At 41.2% G+C, this 11,644-nt stretch overlaps 1 protein-coding gene across 4 annotated transcripts in view; it reads right to left on the minus strand.

Moving 5' to 3' along the window:
• KANSL1L (KAT8 regulatory NSL complex subunit 1 like) overlaps positions 1-8,759 on the minus strand; it is a 58,960-nt gene extending 50,201 nt beyond the window's left edge. For all 4 annotated transcript variants that reach the window (XR_015773047.1, XM_088058478.1, XM_088058477.1 and 1 more), the window contains exons 1-2: positions 8,639-8,759; positions 4,195-5,312 (exon numbers count right to left, since the gene is read on the minus strand). Coding sequence is in view for 3 of the 4 variants with exons in the window: in XM_088058478.1 (XP_087914604.1) it covers positions 4,195-5,282 (1,088 nt within the window). In the remaining variant the exon portion in view is untranslated. The remainder of the gene's footprint in view (positions 1-4,194; positions 5,313-8,638) is intronic.
• Between the last annotated feature and the right edge of the window lie 2,885 nt (positions 8,760-11,644).

Raw genomic sequence — 11,644 nt, forward strand, 5'->3', positions numbered from 1 at the left:
CAGTGTGTCTTCATCAGGCTTGAGGTTGCTGAAGGATAATCAGTAAAACATGTCTTTCAGAAATCAGAGGAAAAAGCATGAAAACATTTCAGAGGGAAAATCCCAACGAACAATGCAAAAGGATTGTATTTGGATAGGGAAAGGAGAACTGGGAAAAAAAGGCACAGGACTTGTCATGAGTAAAAAGAGCTACTTATTTTGCAGAAAAATCTATTGCAAGCACTTTTTCTTTCTAATTGATTAGATGCATGTATTACTGCTTGATGGAGTGAGCAGCTGTTTCCTCAAGGAACCACAGTGATGTATCTTTCAATTCTGGAAGATCAGATATGTAGTGTACTACACTCTGCAACTTTAAAGGTTTCCCAAATGACCACCTGAGCATCAGAGTTCTTTGTGGTACACTGTACTTCCTACTACATCAGGAATAGACACAAAATACATCAGTAAGAATGTGGAGTTTGCCTCTCAGGATACACACTGCTCCCAGAATAGAGCTGTGCTGTTGAAAATCTTTTGAGCTCACATCACCATCCAATGCACCTTGTTTGAAATCTATGACTATTTCTATGTATAATTTTTCATCTTCATGAACCACAAAGATCAACAAGTTTGAAGTAAATTCAGCTGGTGGAATGTTGCATATCAAGTGTTAGTTATGAATCCCTGAAGGAATTACTCATGACCAGCTTTGTGTTGCCCTCTTTGGGTGCTCTGGTTTGTAACACCTAACAGCAAGCCAGAGAACAGCACCTAAAAGCTGCCTTTTAGAAACTACAGAGAAGGAATACCACATCCCCTGGGTAGTGGGAATTTCCTGTGCCTAAAGGATGGAATGTACTAAAATACACCAAAAATTACTGCTGGAAATGTGGTGCTATGAAAACTGACAGGTTAAAGACATTCATGAGCTGACAGTAACAGCAAATTGACAAAGGTCCTGAAGACAGCCAACTGTTTTTTCGTATTTGTTTCTAGCAGACACTCAAAAGAATAAAGTATGGTTTGTTTAAGCTCTTGAAATGGGATGAGCCTTTCCAATTACTCTAGGAACTAGAGAAGTTCAATAAGTACTGTGAACTGCCTTCACCAGCAGACCAAGGATCTTTCCTGTCTTGAGGACACAATCTATGTAATGCAGGAACAATTGTCTAAATATCTTACAACAGCTATTTGCAACTAAACAACAAAGGTATTGAAATAGATGGATAAAGACAATCTTACCTAAGCCACAAAGCGCTGAGATACAGCTCAGAAGAGCTTATGTCAATACTCATTGGGAAAAACTCTTTTCAGGATAATGAGAATGAACAGGTTCAAAACACTAAAAATAACTCCAGGTTTTTTAACTAGCATGAGGAATTGGAGCTGGAATCAGCTTCTCCCTCCTGATGGGAAACAGACTGTTCTCAGGTAGGCACAGTAACTGCAGATTCTTCCCTGCCTTGCACATTGGATTGATAGCTCCTCCCCCACAAAAAGAATGAAAAACACTACAGTCACAACTATCATCAGTCACCAGTGTGATTACACCCTCAAATTAAACGCAATCATATACTGAGATATGGGCAAAAACAAAAAATTCTTTCCATTCATCACTACATTACTTGAACCTTATAGTATCTACAGTTAAGTATTATGAAAAATATTACAGAGGAATTCAGAGTAAAAGCCCTCACTATGCAAAATAAAAATTCCCACACGGGTGAGGAAATGAGTATTGTCTCACCTACATGATCCCCTTGTTTCTGGAAAGCACTTATAACCAATTCCTGAGGAGAGAAAGGCAATTCAAAGCATGTAAATCCACTCAGCAGAAAAAAAAAAAGGGTATTAACTTTGTTTCTTTTGTCCAGATGAAAGGCAATCCAGAGGGCCTTAAAGTGGTAAGGCTCAGGAAACAGCAAATCTCACCAGCTGAACTGGTGAATAACTGATTTACCTTTGTTACCTAGAAGAAAAAAGGCAGCATTTTAGCCACAGAGGCAAATATTAGGAAGGTTGGAGAAATGAAGAAAAACATTCTAAGCTGGAGATAATAATAAATTCAAATAAAAGACAGCCTAGCCTCACTGCAATGTTAATTCAAGCATTGCCTCAGCCTAGGCACAGAGACAAGTCTTTGGCTTAAATCAGGCAGTACTTTTAACTCTGAGCTTGCTGGCCCAGCAGCACACCTCAAACGCCAGTGATTCTCTCCCTGCCAATGTAGCAGGGCCGCTGCTGCTGAACAACTGCTCATCAGTAAGAACATAAAAAAAGGGGTAAGAATAAACAACCCAAAATAAAGGGCCACACTGAGTCAGACTACAGATCATCTTAGCCAGTTCTCCTGCCTCTTAGGAATAGCTGAGATAACAGTATTATAACTGCAGGCATGGAGAGAGCAGCGCTTCCCACAGCTGCCAGCAATAGCAGCTTGGGGATTTCCTGAGCCAAAAGTGATGGGTTTGCACTTAATAATCCTCTGCGGATTTTTTCATCGGTGCAACAAAGTAAACTGAGTAAGCCTTAAGTGGAAAGATAACTACCAAAAGCCACAAGAAGGAATAAAGGTAAAGGACTGGCAGGGAGAGTTAGAAATTCAAGTGTCCCTGGCAGGAAGAAAAAAGAAAACCATCACACAAAACTTTGGTCCAAGTTTTGCATTATCCACTACCGTTCAAGAATCAAGAATTTCTCAAGAGTTTTCTTTTTCAGTTCATGTAATCACAAGATTAGAATCCTAGAGGCAGAGCTATTACTCAGAAGTTCAAGTATATCAATTAGGAGAAGAATGTGGGTTCTCCTATGCTGGGGAGAGCCCAAATGATATTTTTTTATTAAAATATTTCAAAAGAATAATTATTTTGTAACTCAAATATTTAAGATGTTCCTAACTTAGTTGGCAAGTCATTGCCAACTCCAGCTTTGGCTGGACTTCAGCACAGTATTTACCATTCTGACAATACGTAAAAGGAAATGAAAACTTTTCTCCTCTGTTTTTCAGACCTACAGAGCTCAGCAAAACACAGCAGAGATTTGATACAGCCTTGCTGGACTGAAGCTAGAAACATGCAACAGGGCAAAGCTCTTCCAGTTTCAGAAGTTTACTTGGTTTCTTCTGAGCATTATGCTTTTCAGGAAGCAGAATGGGAACTAAGTGTTTTTAAGTATTTTTTAATTTATTTTTATTAGACACACTCTAACAGCAGAGTATATAAGGAAAGACTGGTAAACACAAACCCTGTGTCTATAAGAGCCCATGTGAAATATGACTGTCATGAAGCTCCTACAAAGCTGCTGCACTTGTGTGCAGCTCTGTTCTGTGTATCACAGTCCTGACTATTATATCCCAACAAACCTTAACACATGCTTGTCTCTCAAGCTTTGGGAAGAGGAAAGCAGCTGTCCTTTCACTGCTTTCTAAAATTTCTTGACTGAAGAGACTAAGTGTAGCAAGGTAGAGGTAAAAAAAAAAAAGGAGAAAAAGGTTGTATCATCATCAGAGAGCCATTTTACTATCTCCTCTTGCCCACCACTGATTTTCAAAGCCACAGTAATTGTATTGACAGGATTCCTGCCAACTTAAGACACTACAGGTTAATGATATGTATTTCCCCCTAGTTCTTCCTGAAAAAGGTATAAGCAACAATAAAAACACCATTGCTAGCTACGTTCATAGTTGCAGAGTGACTTCAGTAAGTAAATTCATATTTTTGAAATTAAAAGTTAAAGAACCAAACTTTTTCAATATACCAACCACCAAATACTTGATAGCTGCATCAGATGATAATTTTTAATTTTTACTCTTCATTACAATATAGTGGATTTCAAGATCCTAATATTGACTAATTCTTAATAACTCCAGAGCAAAATTAAAATTATTTTCATTCTGGCCCCAAGTATTTATAGCTACCACTGCTTGATTTATAGCACCACTTGAGGATTAGCAGTACTGATGTAATGCAAACTGATAGAGTGCAGTACCAACGCTAGTTCTCTGCAATCTAGTAAGGCAACTGCTCCTTAAATGCATTAATTACAAGTTCTTACTTTTGCCAAACCTAGCTCACACTGTCACTCTTGCTGATTTCAGTAAGAATATCTATTGAGTGAGGTTACTCAAACAAGATGGAATCTGTAGGACTAGACCTTTCCATCCTGATTTATAAGTAAGAAGCACATGAGTCTAAGCAGGAATTTAACACTTACGCTTCCACAGTTGTTCTTACAGTCTGTTCCTCACCATCTTCATCTGAGCTGCTACATGTTGCATCAGAGTCCAGGTCCTTCTCCACACGAGACAGCAGCCCTCCAGTAGAAAGTGCAAAGCCACGGATTTCTCCTGGTGCAACGCTAACTCCGTTCTGTACATCCACACTCAAACTACTCTCTGAAGTAGTTGTGTTGTTTTCTGGCCAACCTTCAGTGCATCTGAGGGAGCTATTGCTCAAAAATCTAGCTGGCTCATGGAAAACCTTCATTCTCTGAAGCTGATGTTTCACAAAGCATTTCAGCTGCTGATCACAGTGTTTGATAACATGCTTTGCCAGGAGCATTTGTAAACGCTTCTGAGTTCTTTTGGCGCGACTGATTTCCATTTGTTGCTTAGTGACACACTGGAGTAAGCGAGCATACACCTCCTCCTGGGTGCAGCTCAAAATCCCTTCTGAAGGCCCGTGAAGAATTTGGTGTAATAAATCCCCTTTTATTGTTTCAGTGCAGACTTCCAAAGCCCTACCCAAAACCCCATTCTTCTTGTACCATTTACCATTTAAAAGTTGCATTTCTTCTGCATTACTGGATTCAGTTACACTTGAACCTGAAAGCCTCTGCATTCCTGCCAAGTTTGGAGATGTGGTCTCTGAAAACGCTGCACCTTTGACCTGTTGCTCAGGTTCTGAACGATTAATATGACCAAATGATGTGTCAGCACCATTATGTAATGGCTTTCTCATCTTGGAGCAGCCAGGCTCTCCTGCTTTCGTTTGCTTACCAGTTTTGCTGCTAAACGCAGAATTTGTACTCATTAACAAGACAGACTGATAGCACTTGGAGGATGGTGGGGAACCAAAATGCTGCACATTGAAGATATCATTCCTGAGGCTGGGCTCAGCAGTGGGAAACCCCAGGACTGAGCAAGTAATCTGTGCAATGGAGTCCTCTTTTATCTTCTCTTCCACTGCTCTGGAATTTTCCACGCACAAAGCTGTATCAGACTCCATAGCTCTAGAGGACAAAGAAGGTGACAAGTGGATACCATGACCTTTTGTTGTTGCCTCTCTGACGGCTGGTGTCATTATAGCTACGGTAGGTAGTTTACAGCAAACCTGAAAATAACATGGGCCATGTAAATTTTTTCATTTTCATGACACAGTACAAATACAACAACTCTGTTATACATTTCATTCTTTCAGCATCATTCAAAAACTCCATACGAAAGGACATTATCTAAAGAACACAGACTATGTTACCTCCCAAGTCAAACAAGAACACTCTTTCTGCTTTTTCTTTATTTCATTCAGAGGCTGTTCCATGTGCAATGAAAGTGTTTACATCTCAGGAGAATAACTGTTCATACCTCATTTCATTTTTGATTCTATCAGTCTGAGAAATAAGACCCAAAAAGTTCAGGTCTGTCACCTAACCTTGCCCAAACTGAAAAACATGACCTTGAGCAATGTGACTGGCACTACTGCGAGAAACATATTTACTGTAAATCTATGTAAAGCAAGAATTTTATTAATTATTATATATTCATATAAATACACGTTAGAAACCAATGCTTCCAAAACAGAAAACTTTAAGTTCTGAAGTTTCCTACCATAAGAGAATTCTTTCTAGTACCTTTGTATACCACTCTTTATTCATCAGGCAATGTTTGTGTAATACATACAGATTATTTTTCTTAACAAATTGAGAAAAGACAGTTCTCCTTGACAAATCCTTTTGCTTGTGGCTTGCCAATTAACAAAGAGTTCCCACACTTTGGGATCAAAGGACCAACGTCAGCCTTCACCCCTTCTTATCAGCAGCTATGCTGCCAAGTCATACTGTATCTGTTCCACACAGGAATCACTTGCACAGTACTTACAGCTTTGTTTAGGAGATGGTTAAAAAAAACCAATGAAGGATTTAATTGAACATGGCCTGCAGAAGCCTGAAAGCTCCCATCAGCTCTTCATTAAGAAACTAGAGACAAAACCAGAAACCATAAGAGAGCAGGAGCAAAAGTGAGTGCAGCACAGTAATGCCACAATAAATTCTGTTGAACTGTGTACTAGTTAAGCAGCACTTCCACTGTTCTCCTTTTTATGTCTCCAGTTTCCCCGATCTCCACAGCAACTGCCTAGCTCAGCAATTTTCAATGCACAGATCCCATAAGGGGTCAATGATTCTGAGACTGACACATACGGATTTTAAGAAAATACCTGTCTGAAGCCTTTGCTTGTTTATAACTACAGTTTTTTTACACTGAAAGTGCAAACATTAAAGTGAGATGTGGAAACTTAGAGAGCTGAGAAATACCAGTTGGGATACTTGCTCCTTAACCCACAAAACATGAAGCAAAACATAGAGAGCCACATACTCTAGTAGTGCCTTACCACTCTCTGTATGCTTTATTCACCTTTCATTGCTCCAACATGTGCACTTCATCCATAAAGTTTTCATCTCTGTACATCACCCTCCTAGCATCACTGAGACCAGGTTTGGTAATGCTGCTGCCGATCATAAATGATACCATTAAAATCCCCAAGATTTTAACCTTTACAAATAAGCCAGTAACTTCAGCCTAAAGAGGAGCACAGCACAAAGTCCTCCCAGTGGACTGGAGCTGTTCAGGTTAAACCCCATTCTAGGATTAGACAGGGAAACGCACTGTTGAGAACTGGAGCCCCAGATTCTAAAGGCTCTGGTGACTCAGCAATGCTCTCAGCATGTGGCTGACTCGTGTCCTTCCTCTTGTAAAAGCTAGCAGGCCTGCAAATTTGTAAATCCAAAGGAGTATCAATTCAGACACCAATGCCTCCCTGCCCCTAACATAATGGAAAATAACTACAGCAAGTCAGAGCAATTGTGCATGGCTAAATCACAGAACTGAACAGTTCCTCTATGGGGTTAATGTGAGCTCAGGAGCCCCTGTGTTTGACCCCCCAAGAAGATCTCCAAGAAGAGCATCATCAGCCTGGTATCTGCAAGCACTTAGCAATGAATTTATAACTGTTCTTACTTTACCATCCACCTCCCTTTGTCTGAGTGGTTTAACAGGCACAGGCTGCTACTCCTGAAACCCAGGAAACATCCACACACAGTGGAGCTGCTCAAGCAAAAAAGTACTCTGGAGATGTGGATCACATACCTCTATGAAGATGGAGGTTATTCAAAGAACTGGCAGCACAAAACTTCATAGTGCTGTGTTTGAACTCAATCACATTCCCTCAAATACCATATACCCTTTTGGCGCAGTTTCAAATTTCCAAAACCACAATGAACGCCATTACCAATTTTTTTATTTATTTTTTTTTTAATCAGGGGTACTTCTTTTGAACTCTTTTAGGGGAAAGAGGGGAAGAAATCAAAGTACCCTCATATGGAACACAAACAGTGAACTAAAGAGAGTTGACAAATCACTAATTAATTTAGAGTGCCTGACCAAGTATACTTAAACGACACGTAGCTAAAAAATAAGTAAACTACTTTTCAACAGGGAAATCACTCAATTAACTTAGAAATTTCATACAATGTTTCCGCCCTGAAGACAGTGTGAGACATTTGGGTGTGCTCATCTCACTACAGTGACATCAAAAAGAACTTCTAAAAGCTGCTATTGCCACAGTGTCCATCCCTTGGCATTTCTCCAAGAAGTTCACACACACACACACACACACACACACACACACACACACACACACACACAAAGTCACAGGTACAGGAGCAAAACAAAGTATCAGCTGCAAAAAAATTATAAACGAATTTTAGTACAAGTACTTGGTTTGACAAAGTTACACAATTTACATTTTTACAAATTTTATTTAATTTTGGCAGAAAGCTCCAAAAATTATTTCATTCCACCTGTATTGGAAGTGAGTTTCCAGAGCAAAACTTAGAATCTTCGAGGGGGGAAAAAATTAAGGCAAAGAGGGAGGGAACAGAAGTAATGCAGAATGGTATACTGGAAGAGTATTTTCATTCTGAGAAAAGCTTTTTTTGTCATAGGTAAACCATTTCACAGATTTTTTTTCTTTTTACTTGAGGTTTCAAAACCAGAACAGCTGAAATTCTGCTAAACTGGCAAACAGTTTGCTTTTCATCTATTGAATAAACACTCCACTTAAAAGACTAAAAAGTACTGTAAAAAGAAAAACTGATATTAAATAAGTACTGGGGAAGGGAAGAAACAAGTACCAGACATACACAGTAAAGCAACTGATGTTTAAAGTGACTTTATGCTTATCCTCCCCTAATGCCTTAATTACCCATGAGGATATGGCTGAGAATTGTAGTTTACCACAGCCTGACCACCTCCCTTCTGCCACTGCAGCTACAGGTTCCTCATCCCCCAGTGACTCCTGCTCCTCTACCTCTCCTCTCCCTCTGCTCATTTCTTCATCCTCCCTTGACACTTCTTCATTTTACCCTTTCTCTACCAGCTTACCTCAACAGAATTTGCCTAAATCCTGAATCTAGAGTCTTCATGTTGGTGATCAGCAGCACAGAAACACAACAAAACCCAGCCACAACCCAGCACACAGGGTAGCATTCCCTCCCTTCCCAGCTCTTGTTTACAATCCTTTCACTTTTTGACTCTTCTCCCCCTTGCATAACACTATCACTTTGGTTACACAACACTGCAGACAGTGTTCTGGGGGATTTTTGCTTGGGGGGAGGATTGCTTTGTCTTTTAGTGGATTTTTTTATTTGTGATCTTTTAATTTCCAATGACAATAAAACTCTACTTGCATGAGGCTTTTTAAGGCTCCTCTGTAGCAGCCTTCTCTCCTTGTAAATTGAGTCATCTTTCAGCATCATAAAAACCTGAAATTTTCTTCTTAATAATGAGATTCCTCGAGACCAGGAGGAGATACATTTATTATTTATTTTTGTTTTGAAACTCAGAAGCCTACAAACAATATTTCAAATTAATATGCTGCTTCCAGTTTGTTCAGATTAACAGTGTTTCAGATAAACCAACTTCCACTGTTTATTCCTTGCCTAGATGGCATTTCAAAAGCAAAGCAAAGTCCCTGACAACAGAAAGCCTCTGGTCAAACACCCAAAATTAATCTCAGCAAGAATACTCAAAAATACTGTATTTCAACCCATTTTAAGGCCTCTTAGAGACAACCTGCAGAAGAGAGGGCAGCTGAGAAAGCAAATTGCAACACAACTGCCAAAACCTGGTTTCCTACAGCTTTGTGCTGTTTGTTCTGTAATCCCCAGCTCCTCCCGGGAAGCCTTCCTGATAATCACTGGACAAAAATAAAGTGCTCTGGCAGGCAGGCACTACTGCGGTACTGCCTCAGCCGAGTGCAGCGGACAGGACCTGACCCTGGCCAGCTTCTTCAAGCCTTGCCTGGTGGGAGGCATCCCTCAGGCTTTAAATACTGCTCCCAATTTTCAGAAAACCTACAGGATCATAATGATTTCTAAGAATAGCAAGAACAGCTCAATAGCATAGTCTGCATTTTCTCATGGAATAGTCTGCAGCAACGACCACAAAAAAGATATTGGTCCCACTGGGCATGTCCTGGTTAGGACTAGGAAAGAAAAAGGAAAGAAGTCCATATATAACACACCTGGGACCAGGCTTGAAGAGATAAAAAAAAAAAAAATCATTTCAGTAGGCAGCTTTTGTTTTCACTTCAAAAGCAGACCAGTTACTCATGATGCATATTTAAGCATTCTAGTATTTTGTTCTATTAATAGATTGGGAAAAAACCCCATAAACTAAATAAGGATTATGTGGGGAGTCTCCACATTCAGCAGTGTTCACTGTGCAGGCACAACTATCCAGACAAAACTGCAGCTCCAGTGTTTTGTATGCCCCAGAAGATATAAGCACAAATTCCTCATGCTTGAAAATAAAAACAAACAAAAAAAAAACCAGCACATGTTCCCCCCCTAAAAAGGATCTCACTTTGAACACTAAGAGATCTCCATTAAAGACAGACCACCCAAAGTTTCAATCATAAAAAAAACATCAAAAAGGAGGCACTTCAAGTGGAACTCATTAGTATTAATTTATGATAAAATCCAGGACTCATTAAAATCTCTAAACAGGTTTGTTTTCTTCCTTGTTCAGATTTGCTTCTGAACAGAGAATCGATATGATTTCTGAGTTTACTACCACATCATCAACTAATTCTTGTTCAGTCTATAACAGCATATTTGCAAACCAATATCTGAAGTAATTTTTAATATATGTTAAATGCCTTTTGTAGTACAGCAGGTGCCTCTGTAAGAAGATTGTACATATGTCTCTAACATAAATATATGCAATACTTTCTGATACTTTTCATTGTAAAGTCCGTATCAACATTTCAGTGATACTTCTGAATTTCAGCCTTTGAAAAGAGGGCAATAAAACCTGGTATTAAATGAGACCCACTCAGCTCTTAAGACACTAATTAAGATGACAGGAATTTAATATCCTCAGAACATTCCCCAGGATTTCAAACCATGGACCAATACAGCAGCAGAGTCCTAAGGCACACAGACTGCTTTCTGAGCTGGTACATCCATCAGGCTTCATCCAGCGTAATTTTTAGTATTTCCTTTATATTAAAATAAGCACAAAAAAGGAAGTATTTAGCCTTTGACAAAAGGCATACTTTAATAATTTGGATTTTTTATTAATTGGCTTACATTGCAAATTAGAAATTGAATAGTTTTAATTCGATTCCCATTAGAGAGGGGTATCTACGGAATACCTCAGTCACTGCTACAGTTTTGGGGGGACAGAGACTTCATTTTGCAAGCAGGAAGCTTGCAAAAAGTGGATGGAAAGACTAGCTCAGGAGCACAGAGGAACTCTTAAGGCAGGTTACGGGACCTGGGTCTGAGCTGCTCCCAAAACCTTTGCTAACTACTTCATCTTAAGTGTCCAGCTCTGTAAGCGGTCCGAAGTGTGGGAAGTCTCGCCCAGGGTCACTCCGAGCTACAGGACTGTGCGGCACACATTGAATACCAGAGGGAAGTTTCGATGCAGCGTTTAAATCCCGGGTGGGACACGCGGGGCGGGCACGGAGAGGCCCCGCCCCTACACGCGGGCGGGCCCCGCCCCCGCCTCAGAGCCGTCGGCCCCGCCCCGCCGCGCGCACGGACCGTTACCCCCGCCCCGCCCCCACCCCGCGCATGCGCACCCGCCACTCCCGCCGCGGGAACCAACCGCCGCCCGGCCCCTCCGTGCCCCCGCCGCCTCACGGCGCCCCGCCGCGCCGCGCCCCGCGCTTGCCCCCGCGTCCGGCGGGTTCCCCGCAGCGGCGCCGGCGCTGGCGCCGCCTCAACCCCGCACAGCACGGCGCCCGCCACGGCTCACACTGCCGCTCTTGAAGAGTCCGCGCCCAGCTAAAGCGCAGCGCGGCGGGGCGGGGCCTCCCCTGCTCCTCAAGGGGAGGAGCGCGGCCAATCCGGGGCGCCGGGGGGCGTGGCTCGGTTCGGG

Source organism: Pseudopodoces humilis, chromosome 8 (genome assembly GCF_049639895.1).
Source record: "Pseudopodoces humilis isolate 2021_Gansu_Grassland_sample_001 chromosome 8, ASM4963989v1, whole genome shotgun sequence".
NCBI classification, from domain to species: Eukaryota; Metazoa; Chordata; class Aves; order Passeriformes; family Paridae; genus Pseudopodoces; species Pseudopodoces humilis.